General features: G+C 35.9%; 1 protein-coding gene across 1 annotated transcript in view; it reads left to right on the top strand.

The window, feature by feature from the left end:
- The window catches only part of LDB3 (LIM domain binding 3), a 117,356-nt gene that overhangs the window by 86,055 nt on the left and 17,221 nt on the right, over positions 1-14,080 (top strand). Inside the window, exon 9 of the mRNA XM_030453752.1 lies at positions 13,091-13,218. Coding sequence (XP_030309612.1) covers positions 13,091-13,218 — 128 coding nt within the window. The remainder of the gene's footprint in view (positions 1-13,090; positions 13,219-14,080) is intronic.

The following is a 14,080-nucleotide window of genomic DNA, read 5'->3' as shown; positions in this document are numbered from 1 at the left end:
GTCTCAATTAATTAACATAACTGGATTTCATACTTTGGAATCTAAGGCTCAAGGATATTATTCTTTATGAAAATACCTATGCCTTATCTTCTTACAGCTATATAATTGCTTGCTCTTAAACTGATCAGTTACTTATGTGAGCATGTATGTGTGTTTACAGAATAACAGCCTAATAATCATTGAAATGAGGGCTGACTTACCCCTCACCTCAATGAAGGAATGATTTCACTTGCTTCTAATCCAACTTAGACTGTGAAAAACGTACCTACTTGGGTAGGACAGAGCATTATTAAGTGATGTGAGACATAATCCATCTTGTATGAATCTTTGTTAACCATTTAACTTCTTATCACTTAAAAATATTGGATCCTTGAGGACTGCCCAAGTCTGATTGTTTTACCACTTGGATTTGGCATCAGAATATGTTCCACTGGAATATCCTTAACATTTTCTTTTAAAAGGGAACTTATTAAAGTCAAAACTGGCTGAAATGATATACATCCATACAACGTCTAATTTGTAACTGTTAATATTCCTTCATTTTACTTTAATATTAGAAACAAAGTTCTTTGCTGCTGAGAAGCAACATGTGCTAAACTTCCATATTTTTTTAGTTTCACCTTGGAGACCTGAAGAGTTTTCTCCCAACTGTATTTATGAGCAGCCACTCTAGGATGCTTTTTGCAACCAAACATCTTTCCTCAACCCATCTTCTTTCTTCCTGTTTTTTTGTTGCCAACACTGGCAATTTCATTTACTTTATTCATACTGTATCCCCTCCTTTCACAGAGACAAGGAAAATGTCGCTGCAGCATCAGAAAACAGGTAATGTTTGCTCTGTGTGTTTGGCTTACCTCCTACTCAGAGCTCACCTCCACTTTCCTCATGTTATTCTTAACTCAAAACCATGAAATTTTACACTGAACAGATGATGAATGCAGAGGTTTCAAGCACGAGGATTTCTTTGTTAGGGATTTCTTTCTAATGAAGACTCCAAAAAAGCTGTGGGATTGGGCAGGCAGGGATTGTGTTTCTCAGAATTAAAAAGCTGAAAAATAGGAAGCTTTTATCAATGTTCTACAAATGAAGTATTGTCAGTTTGTGATGGAGTTTTAACAACAATTTCCATTTTAAGCTTTGTTTAGATTGCTTGAGATGTTTTTAAACTCTCAATAAAATTACATTTTTGGTATTTTAAGAGTATTTATATAGCAGTTTCTTGCACATCTTGATTGATCCTCAGTGGGTTATGAGGTTCAAAACATGGTATCTCTCTAAGTTCTGTCTTTTCAACAGTTGCTTTCTCCTAGAGAAATCTCAGCATGTTTTGTTGTTACATATATTTAAATGTATTGTTTTAAATTTCATCATATACCAAAACATACAAGCACTGCAACACAGGTGCCTTTTGATCTGAGCACGTGTTTAATGGAGAAAAAAAATGCTTATTGATAATTTGTTATGAAGCAAACTCTCACTGCTCTGTCTCATTTTCCTCTCTCATTGATTCCTGCCTAAACAATGTGCAACCAATTTTTAATTTTCTTTATTAGAAGACTGCTCATGTTTGAACAACGTTTGCATAGAGTTACAATCTGAGTGCAATCATTAGCATTACCAATGCAACTGGCACTTGGATCAGGAGGGAAAAATTATTTTAATTTTAAAATTAATTATGTCAAAAAAAGGGAAATAAACTCTTTGATTTCCTGTAAAACAACTATATATAAATTAAATTGAAAAAAACAAATAACACATGTTAGTATTTCAATAACATTTTTATCTACAGGACTATGCAGCTGCTCCACTGAAATGTATTCGATTTTATATTTTATTTTGTTTTTCATATTTTATCTTGTTTTTTGCATTTCATCTTGCATTTCATATTTTGTTTGAGCAGGAACAATTTCTGATGTGTGACTGGTGTTACTGTCATACTGCATTTCCTTAATCTTGTATTGTTTGTCATACCATAGCTTTTCTCCACCTCCATTATCATCACAGTTCTGCTATATGTCTCATTTTGCTGGAAACCCCAGCAATGTGGTTTCCAGATTTAACATAAGGTACCTTTTTTAATTCTTAAAGTGCTAAGTGTTAATGAACTAATGTACTATCAAGATTTGTCATTACTTCACCTGCAATATCATGATGATCTCCTATGGTATGAGGAATTTGAAGATACAGAAAGTGGACACTGGGTATTTACAGATAGAGATCTTCTTCCAGAAAACCAAAAGACCTAGAAAGAAAAGCTTCATTATTAAACTGAGACTTAACTTTTCCAATCTAGGGTTCAGCCCTTTTAGTTTATTTTTTTTTTCCTGAAGGCTTTACTCAATAGAAATAATAACTGCTGTCTTAAAGGGCCATTTATTAGCATTCTAAAATACTGTTTTATTTTCTATGATAAGCACACGTGTCTCTGAAAACTAAAAAACTGAACAGATCTGTTTCTGTTAAACCTCCAGCTTCTTCTGTGGCTGGAATTTTCTGTCTCCCTCAAACATGTGCTCTCACCTAAGGAATTGGTAACATGATAATAAATACCTCATTTACAAATCCCCTTGTAATCTTTGTTGCCCAGGCCTACAGCTCCTACACATGAGCCACAATATGTGACCTCAAGTATTTGGCATCCTCCTAAATCAGGCCCCACAGATGCCAACACTAAGCCAGTGGCCTCCAAGGGTTCTGTGAGGTTTGGAGTGGGTACAAGTCAGAGGGAGGCCAGTGTCACCACTACTGGCCAGAAAGTCCCTCTTTCATCTGGTAATCAAAGGTACCCTGTGACGTGTAACTCTGTAACTGACCTGGTTTGGAGCTTTGGAATGGTTTGGTAATAACAGTCTCTAACTCCTTCAGACAGAAGTGCCCATTGCCTAAAAGGCAAGTGTCTGAATTCTGAAATTTCCAGGAGCTTCACGTGGGTTTTATGTTGTCAGTGGCACCCCTGAGGATCTCACCTAAAATATAGAGACAACATTTATTAAAAACCTTCTGCAGAGGAACAGCTTCTGCGATCGTTGTCTGTATTTCTACAAACATTCCCATAGTCAAATACAAATCTCTCCCATGTTATTTCTCTAAACACTTCAAGAACTTTCTTTTTTCAATACAAATGCTACAATAAGGGAGGACTGCCTATTAATTTTAATCTTTGTTTCCTATATTTTCAATTCTTTTCAAGAGATGGAGGATTATTATGTAATGCATGCATTACATAAGGTAGACAAAGTACTGCTTTAGTAATCCACTCAGTTGTTATTTGGACACAAAGCCTTGAAGCTTAGAACTTCACTGAAAGAAGTGTAATCTATACTTACTTTTTTAAAATCTAGAGTGTGTTTGTTGCTGTGTTTTCTCATTATGGTTGTTTACCATCATTATTCTCTTAACCTCTACTGATCTGTGTTCCTTTTCATGAGTGAAAAATCAGCTGAGAAGAGAGATGTGTTTTTTTCCATCCACATAAATCACTCACATTGTACATTTTGTTTGTGACCACAAATATGGAGATGTTTGAGAACATCCATTTTCTTTTATTTTCCTTAAAGTGCAAAATACTGTAGAGATCAAAAGCGTACAGAATGACTGTTAAAAAAAAAGGCAAGAAACTCTGTAATATGAAATAATTAAGCTGTTATAATAGACCATTTATAAGGCATCATTCAAATTTATCAGTTCTTAAGTCTTCTGCACCTGAAAACTGAAAAAAAACCCTAGACTGAAAAATCTAGAAAACAGGCAATTTTGAGAAACAAGTTATTTGAGTTTCAGTGCTTACCTGCTTGCCAAATCAAAGATATGTTAGTTCTACACTTGATTCAACACCTTTTAATGTGACAATTCCAGTACCCACTGCTGTACTGGGTGCAAAAAATCATAGGAGTATTAAAACTTGGTAACAGACTGGTTAGCAAAGCAGAAGAATTGACATCATAATGCATTGAGATGGAAGAACTGACCCAAATATAAAATGCTTATTATGATGCACAAACTATTGCAAAACATTTGCAAAACTTTTGGTGTAATATGAAAACCAGAATAGCAAGTAGGATGAGTATTTTCAGGAGCTTTTTAATGTATATAATTACATATTAAATTCTTATGGGATAAAATACTGATTTTTCTGCTTTTGTTATGGGTTACATTCAACTCTGAGATGGGTGGGCATAACAACTACACTCCCATTTCATCAAATTAAGCAGTAAAATAGAATCAAAAGAAAATATTAGATAGAAAGGCTGAAAGAGAAAGTATTTGCATAATGCCAAGTTAGCACAGGAAAAGAAGCTGTAAGGAATAATGTGTGAGGGCTAAGTTTTGGCTGAAAACCAATAGTGGAATTGTAAGGTTTCTTTCATTGTTTGGTACTTGCTCTGCTCTGGAAAGAACACTTTGGGCATTCTTTGCACATTGCACAAGACAATCACTGAGTTCCATCACCCAGGTTTCTAAGAACCCAGAGATTTGACATATGCTTATGAGTTAGGAGAAGTGAAAAGCTGCCTAATAGATAACTTTGTCCCATTTGTCTTCTTCTGTTAGAGATGAGTTTCCAAATTTGAGTGAAGCAGAAACACATTAATAAACACTGGGTGCTCTGATGGTAGGTGAGGACAGACACTAATAGTCCAGCAGGTTACCAAAATGGCCACAGGATACAAGACTAGATTTTTATTACTATTCTTTTCAATTAATCTATTTTGAAACCAAATAAAGAGAAAATATAATATTTCTCTGCTCCGTGTTATCTGTACCATAACAGCATGAGAGGCCTACAAGAAGAACAACAACTCATGCTCATCACCAAAGTGGTTTTTAAAATTGGTGCAGTAAAATTTCAGGCTACATCTTTCTCTTGTATTTGGTGTAGTGGTCTGTGTGTAATCAGGGATTATTGTTTGATGGGTTGGCCAGTGTCATGTAATGTGAATTTAGGTCACAGTTGAATGGACTCCTTTTTAACATCTTTCCACTACCTGGACAAATCTTCCACTTTGCACAAATCTGAGTAAGCCCAAAAAAACCTATGCTGGCTGGACTTCTAGACTGTCAGAACTTGCAAGAAAACCTGCTGGTATAATACTATGATAATATCCTTTAAATTGTTTTTCTTATCTAATTAAAAAAATTTACTCCTAACTTAAACTTCAGCTCCAGGAATAAATGTTGGCTGAAATTTATCCGAGCTTAAAGAGTTTGTGACAGGCTCTTTGCAACTATTTAAGGACTGCATGCCATATTTCCTGCCTCTGGCTTCAAGTGGGTGCAGAACTTAAGTGCTGTGTGACACCTGGGATAAATTTCAGTCAAGCAGGATCACAACTGCATTGCAGTCTTACCTGTGCATCTCCAAAGGTCTAACAAATGTCTTTCTTTTTTCATTGCATAACTGTGCTTTCTTTTTCCCCCTTCCAGTAACACAGCCTGCTACTATGTTTGCGGCTTCAGGTTCAAACATAGTAGGTTTTATGCTCTCCATTTAAATATGCACCTTCTTAAGATGCTTCTTGTTTTATTCAATTTAAGTCTAATTAGTACCCCTGTTGAGCATGCTCCGGTGTCTACCAGTTCTGCCGCTGCTGCTGCTCCTGCACCACATGCTTCAGCACATCAGCCTGCTCCTGCTGCTCACAATACAACCAGTCTGATGACACCACCAGCAACCACCTCAGTAGTGCAAGAGTCTTTCTCATCTTCCTTCCAAAGGTAACGCTTGTTGCTTGGTCCTTTTGCAGATAGGCCCCTGCGTGGCTCTGGGAACGCTGCATACGCATTCTTAGGAATGTAGAATGTAAAAGTTCTTGTCTATTTTATATGCTTTTACATATTTGGGTGTGGTTTTTCATTTTGCAGTGTGTAGTTTATGTTTGCAAAGAGTTTGCAAAATGAAACTGCTCTAGAATAGTAGCTTTAAGTCTGCAATGCAGCTTTCGTTTTCAGAAAGCACGTCTAGGGTTAAAACTAGAAGTGTTTTTTTCAGCACTTGTAATAAAACCAAGACAATTCCTTGTAATAGTTACAGGGGCTGAATGAAGGTTCTTCTTGATAATGTTTCTGCAGCATGACATGAAATGGTAAATTAGAAAATGTCATTTACTCGTGAAATAAAGCTTACCACATCATAGCAGATGGCAGCAATACACGGTGGACAATAAGCAATATATCAATAAAACCACACATTTGATGATTGGCTTGCTCTGTAAACTATTAAGTCAATTAATTTCTATTAGATTTATCTACTCTCTTTAATGAGATTAAGCTATAGAGCTAAAGTGAGGTTCAAGGAATATGCATGCATAACACTGGTAGGATATCAAAAGTCAGTCTGTGAAGAACTGGGTAGGATTTATACTCTTGTCACTGTTGCTATAGCACTTAGAGTAATTCAGGAGACAGTACAACTGAATTCTTTTGGTTCATATTATTATTTTGTCTTTTGTTGTTGTTGTTGTTATATGATTATTCCTAAAATATGTCTATTTTAGCATGAGCTAAAAATCCCTGGGAAAAAAAGCCCACTTCTAGTAATACAAACACTTGAAATAAGTATTGTGTAATGCCTAAGACTTAAGATGTAGTCTGTCACATCTTAGTTTTAGGTAAATAGAATTAAAAATAGTCTCCTGGCTCTATTTCTTGTTTAATTTATGCTAGATGACTTAAATTATTTATGTATACCAACTACTTAATTTCTTACTTTAGTCAGATTTTACCTAACCATGACCTACTGAATCCAGTGTTTTTATTCCAGTGCAGGAAAATCAATCATCTAGCCAGCAGAGAAGGTTTGCATAATGTATTATTATGTATTTCACAGTATTCTGTGAGGCACTCTATGCATGAAATAACAATATAGATTAAGCAATTTTTATCTCTCTACAGTTGAAACTGTACCATGAAGAAAATGGATTATCTAATATATGCTTCAAAAATAAAAGCCTCTACTAAACTACTCATGCCAATGACTTCTGGCTTTAACAGGAAAATTTTTGGTCTGGTACTGCCTGCATATTAAAACCTTCAGCTTGAATTCAGACTCAAACATCTTCAGATCTTGCAGATAAAAATGTATCAACATGTGTCAATGACAAACGTCCTGTCCTGAAATATTGTCTGTCTTGGTTACCAACAGGCTGTGGTTTTAAGAGTTTTACATAATGTGTACATTTTGTCTTGTGTTCTGTAGGACTGTGCTTGGTTGTGGTGTTCTGTAAGTCTGCAGATTTATGCTACAGAAAATGTGTTCCTGGTTACTATGCAGCAGTCCTGTATCTGAACTTCCACAAAACTTGATTTTGATGTCACTGTTTTTGTCCCTCTTTAATTACTCTGTACATGCTTTCATGCTTTTTACTGTGTCTTCTGCAGAGTGCTTGCAGCCCCCAGCTCTCTTTCACAGGCTAAGCCTTTCCATGGGTCCAAGAACATGTCATTAGCAGCTTCCACTGTTTCATCTGCTGTCTCATCTCAGTCTAGGTATATCTGTAATGCACTCTTCAACTTAATTTGGTTTTATTCTGTATTACTTCTCTGCTTTAAGATTTTGATCTTAACAGATTGGCTTGGCAGAGACTGTTGAAAAGCATGATGTGTTTATAAGAACAGCCTTCTTGCTTATTTTTCACATTAAAACTGAGCAAGGACACAGCTAACTTTTAGATTTAGTGCCCAAAAGACCCGCTTGGAACAAAGATATTTCAGTTGGTTGCTTTGTGTGGTTTTTGCAATCTTAAAGTGAAAGTATTTGTCAAGCAACACTGGGTAAGAATGGCAGACTAATTTTTTTTCTTTTCCTTGGTGAAAATACAGGATCAGATGAATCGCAGACCTATTATTATGCTCTCAATCATGACTAATGAAAGGCCACTGGTAGGGACTAAGTGCTGTATGGCCTTACTGCTCAGACTTTTCATTGTTTGCATTAAACTTTGTCAAGAGTAACGGAGGAGAAAGTAGTAGGTGTTAAGCTTTGTTATTTAAACATAATGTCCAGGAATAATGAAACACTGAATCAGCAATACATTTGAGATTATAATTATCCATGCCTCCCTTGGTATAAAAAGGTAGTTAGGAATCATCAGAAGGTGATGATTGACGTGACCAAAGCAAGTTTGAAGGCTACAAGAAGTATTATGATCTTTTTTCTCAAGAGTACCATAGAAAACTGCAGTTAGGTGGTGTGCATAGGTACCTGTTTGAAAGCAGCTTGGTTGGCTTCACATCACTGAAGCCAATACAAAAATGAAATACCTACAGAACAGAAGATCAGAAGAGTTCTGAGTTTTCAGATGCAAACATGGCTTTTTACAACCATAGGATTTAAATCAGGCGTGTAACTCCCATATGGAGCTGGTAAAACATAATAAGTAAAATGAACTACTGATCTATTTGAGTGGAGGTTCAGTAATTGTAACTTCTGGTCTCTTCCAACCTGAGGGTTCTGTGAATCTATGAAAAGCAAGTGTCCAGTCCAGAAAGCACTGCTTATCAGGCTACTAAAAACTATTGCTTGTTCCTGGAAGTTATTTAAGTCAGAGATACAAGATCTACAGCATCCCACCTTTATCCACTACTGACCTAAAATCCTACTTGCCAACTGCATCATGCTGACAGAAACAAACGAGGTCTTACCCAGTACCTCTAATTCAGCAACCCTTGGAACATGAAGGCAAGTCAGAGAGTTGTAGGACCTGGGAAAAATGGGTTTCCTAGTCATCAATTACAAGATGCAATCTCAGTTTGGGTTTTTTGGGGGGTGATTTTTGGTTGGTTTTTTTAGTTGGTTGGTTGGTTTCTATGGAGGGATGTATTGCAGCTGAAATGGGTTCTTTATCTTTGCTTTAAAAAGTGTTTTTTTAAAAACGTTTGGTTTAAAAAACGTTATGTGTTATAGGTAATGTATTCAAACATGAGGAATTAAAATTAGCTTCTTCCTGATTTAATAATTCAATAGTATTCATTTAGAAATCAAGCAATGCATATCAAAATATGGATTTAAAAATCCAGTTTCAGCATTGCAACATTTAGTATTGTTTTAGTAGAAAATAAAATAAGGATGGCCTTAATTAGAAGATTATCCCCATCATGTAAAATGTGCTTGGGTAGAATGAGGCTGAGATTTTACCACCACTGTTCTACTCCATGTTGGGGTTTTTTTTCCTTCTAGATACCTTAAAAAGGTCCATCAAGAAAATGCAGGACAATTTCTTGATCAATGCAATTAACTATTTAAAACTGAGAAAAGGCCATAAGCTTAACATTTAACATGACTAAAATATAATATTCCTAAAGAGAAACGTTTCCAGTAACCAGTAACTCCTTAACTGATCATGTTACTCTTACTTTTAAATCTGCAAAGTTAATCTTACTTTTGCACTTAACAATCTTACTTATTAAGAAAAAATCCTGTCCAGAAGTGTTTTAAATAATCTACAAAGCTCTTTATGCAATTGGTAATTCCATCTAGAAAGTAGAACAGAGAGACAGTACTGAAAGTAAAACAGACTTCTTTTTTACAGAAAGTAAAACAGACAGAGAGTCAGGAAATGATGATTGTGTAAGGAAGGTGTAGCTTCTGTGATCCTAAGATTTTAATCCAAGCACTGCCTCTCTTCTCCAGAAGCTGGGAAAATAACTGGCACATGTAGGCTTCTGGTAATGCTGGGAAATGTGGGCTCTGCTTTTGTGGGATCTGATTGTTGCCAACTGCACTGCTCTGCATTTAGACAGTAGCTGTGTCCATTCTGTATCCTCTCGGTTCTCAGATCATATGTTGTGCAGGCTTTTAAGTACTTTCTGCAGTTACATAAATGAATAATTTGTGTTCTTAAATGATGCTGCTTCCCCAAGAAAAAAAAATGTGCCTGTTTGCCTAAGACTGAATAGTAGAGTAGTACTGTAAGGAAGTTTAATGGGATGGCTTGATGTTGTTTCTTCAACTACTTCCAACCTGCCCTTTCTGTAAGGTTTTCTCAGTTGCTTCATTAGCAGCAAGTTTAGCTGATCTTGGGGCTTTGATGCAGGTTTAAGGTTTGGTGCAACTGCCTAGCCTGTGACACTTGCTAAGAAACTAATTTTTCTGTGCTAGTAAAAATGGTGAAAGCAAACAGTCCAGTGGTTGAACTGAAGTTCCCCAACTAAAGAAGGAGCAAAAGAGGATGAGAATGACTTAGGGAGCAATGCACTCGGCTCATTTGTTATATTATCATTATTCAGTTTTCACTGTGATTCCTAGATTAAACGAGATTAGCAAAATGTAATCCTGCTTTAACATGATTATAAATGTATACATGTTGTTACTTTGGCATTCAAGAGCACCTCTTATTCACAAGGAAATTCACTGTAGGGCAAGATATCCCAATTTTCTTGGTATATTTTTTTTCAAATACAAATTTTGTCTCATTTTAGTTTCAACCGGCATTCTTCCACCTCCATCAGCTACCAGTCAAAGAGGTATAAACATGTTTTCTGCAGCTACTCTACCTCAAAAGCACTTAACAAACCAGTTTATTGCTGCTAGTGGGCATCTAGCAAGGTGTTAACATGAAAATTACCTGCTTAGAAATATTTACTTTTTTCTTTTTCTGACAACTAATAGTTTTCAGAGCCAGTATTTAACTTGCTGTCTGGCATGTGCCACTGACTGCTACAGATAAATATAGTAAAGGTGTTTTCACTGCTTTCTGAGATGCCATTGCTTCCTCTTCCATAAAAGAATGTTTGATCCTTGGAACATCTTTTAATTCTTTCTATGTTGTTTTTGTTCTCTTTTTGGTCACATTCTGTTTTCCTTTCTTCAGCAGAAAATCTGATAAAGCTTTTAACTTCACTAAAACCCTTAATGATGCAAAGTAATACTTTATTTCTCTTTGACAAGCCTTTATCTCTTCCTTACTATATTTAATATGCATCATACACTTATAAAAGAGTTCAGTAGTTGACTTCTTTTAATTTTGCCATGACTGTGGTACTATGACTATGATTTTTTGTGTGCATGTTGTTTCTGTTCTTTTCAACTTTGTTGCCCTGAGCATACAAGGAGATCCAGTGGCATGGTTTTACTATGCTATTAACACTGGGAAACACTGGAATTTTTAATGGACTGTCATAAAAGAAAATAGTTAAGTATCATTGGTCTGGCTCAGAACTTCTTCATGCATCTTGTGCATTAAGAGAGAGCTTCAAATGAGTCTTTCTACCAATGGAGCTGCACATCTTGGAGTAGAGTGAGTGTGATTGAGGCTCTATGACACAAGATTTAAAGTCTTTTAATCCACATTGTAAGCACTGATGACTGATCCTGTAAAGGTAAGTATGTTTTACTGGTTTTCTGCCTAGTTTATCTTGAATGTTCTGTTTTGAAACCAGGAAAAATCTTTTGATGGTGTGCATTTAGCTGAAGGCCTTTTGAAAGCAGTGTGTGAAGCCAGTGCACCTGCAGTGTTTGTTTCCCTGTCTGTGCTGTGGTAGGAGCACAGTGACCCCAAGTACTGAACAATCTTATGCATTACAGATGAGGAGGTATCAACAGGAAATAGATGGTAAGAATTGAAAGTAAAAATGTCTTCCTGTGCTTAAAAAGATTTGGTAACCACAAAATAACAGCACAGTTCACAACAGAATTTACAGTGAATACAAACCTGCTAAAAATAGTTTATCTTGGAGGGTCTTGTTCACTCATTTTATAGTAGACCCTAATCCATCTCTAAGCCCCAAACTAGGGGCTTATACAGATATAATTAGCTTTAGACACTGTAGCAACAGTTAAGCTTCTAGGTCAAACTAAATAAAGAACATAAATTATCCTGAGTCAGCAATGCTATGCAAGCTAGATTTGCAGAAGCACTGTCAAAGTAGCAAAAAGCTACGTTGTGAGTATAGGTTTATTTTGTTCAGAATTAGAAATCAAAAGTTTATATTTGTCAGAATGTTTTTAATCTCTAGTGGAAGGAATTTTCTGGGTTTGCCATATATAAAAATTATAACATTACTCTCCAGATGGCATCTATGTCAAGATTTCCATCTATGTTAAACAAAGTACAAAATGGACTAATGGTCTGGCAAAGCTGGACACTTCTTTTCTTATGTTGACAAATATTTTCCTATAGACAAAGCTGCTAAGGAAATAACTCCTGAACTGTCAGCACAAGTGGTCAGGGATCTGTTTCATACAGACAGTGAAACTGAGGGGAGAAAGTAAGACTGCTGTTCAGTAGTGGATGATTTTTACTACTCCATGCATCTTGGTATCTGTTGCTCCCCTTCCTTGTACTTGATTCTCTCTTCATTGCTTCATAATGCTCTTTTAGAGGTATACGAAGAAAAATCACTATAAATAAAATAATCCTAAGTAGTAGGCAAACGGGCATATGTGTTCAATGTGTTACTATAATCAAACTGAGCATTACCATCCAAGCCATAAAACAGATAAAACCAATTTCTTATTGGTGTTTGGAATCCTTAGCAAATGTTTTAAATCTAGGAATGCTGAAATTGCATCATAACATTGTATATCACATGCTTTTATGTTAGCTGAATCTGAACATTAGAAGGATTAACATAAATTGTACTTTCAAGTCTATATAGGGAAAAGGGTTTGAGAAATGTTTTTTAAAGGTCACTACAAGCTTTTTGAAAAGAATACAGCACTTATAAACAGTACTTAGTTTTCATAGTAGTAGTAGTAGTAGTTGTGCTGAGCCAGGATTTTTTGAAGTCAAGATATCCCTGATTGGTTTATCTTAGACAGGAAGAGGCTTGGTTGTTTGTACAGGGAGAGCAAACACAATCTTTGCTGATCCTCTGTTAGAGTTCCTTTAATAAATTTGTCATATTCTTTCAGTAAGCTATGTGCTGTGACAAGAGCAACTTGGCATTGTTTTAAGTCCTTATTTGGCTAATTTTTATTTCCAAAGAATTGTCCAAGACTTTCTTAGCAATAATAAAGACTAATGAATCTCAGAGTATTCTCTCTGTAGCTCTCAAGGACAGTTCTTCTCGGAGTGATCTGGAAGCTGCCAGATTTGGTCTTTCATAATCAGTAATGTTTATAAAGTTACTCATCCCTTCACTTTACTTTTAGAAATACAAGCCAGTCATATACACCAATGCCAGTTTCTGGAAGCTATGCTGAAAGTCCTGCTCCTTCTGCTACTTCAAAACCCAGAGTTGTTACAACTGCCAGCATAAAGCCCTCTGTCTATCAGCCAGGTAAGGTGGCTTCAAACTAATGAAAAGATTCAGAAGAGAAATGTGCATGGACTAGAATAGGCTGCCCAGGGAAGCTGTGGGTGCCCCATCCCTGGAAGTGTTCAAAGCCAGATTGGATAGAACTTTGAGTAAACTGGTCTAGTGGGAGATGTCCCTGCACATGGTAGGGGTGTTGGAACTTACAGGATCTTTAAGAGCCTTTCCAACCCAAACTATGCTATGATTTTGGTTCCTTTAGAAAAAGAAAATGCAAATAACACACATTTTGCAGTGGGACACACACACATCAGGAAATATTTATATACGTGGAATTACTTCCTTGTTTTGCTTCAAATTTTCTGAAGATCAATGATTATGTTGTATTAATATTGTGGTTTAGAGTGAGAATATTGAATGAAAGCAGGAAGAAGAATAAAAGGGAAAAATCTGTAATAAACAAAAACGTGTAGCCTGACTTTCCAAAAGAAATACATTTGGAAAAAAATGCAGTGCCCAATTAGGAGCCCTTCAGAACTAATAAAATGCCATAGGACTGCACAACTCAGAAAGGTGATAAAGTAAATGAAGGTAGCTTGAGCAGAATGTATCTGTAAAATAGATAATGGCATCCACTGAACTTCTCAAACTCAGGCTTAGAGTTGAGATAAAGAATGACCTATTAAAGTACATTGTAATACTATGCGTCCATTAACCACAGCTCCAGTTACTGAAGGAATATATTTGATTATTCATTCCTATGGAAAATATGCTCCTTGATGCTATTTAAATTCCCCTTGTGTTAATGTGTTGCCAATGGAGGGAATTCCTAAACCATTGATGACCAAAATGTGAACCTTCAAAATGAACAAATTAAATGTTACAG

This window comes from Calypte anna, chromosome 6 (assembly GCF_003957555.1).
Source record: "Calypte anna isolate BGI_N300 chromosome 6, bCalAnn1_v1.p, whole genome shotgun sequence".
Classification (NCBI taxonomy): Eukaryota; Metazoa; Chordata; class Aves; order Apodiformes; family Trochilidae; genus Calypte; species Calypte anna.
The sequence above is the reverse complement of the archived record's forward strand: the minus strand, read 5'-3'. Positions and strand labels throughout refer to the sequence as shown.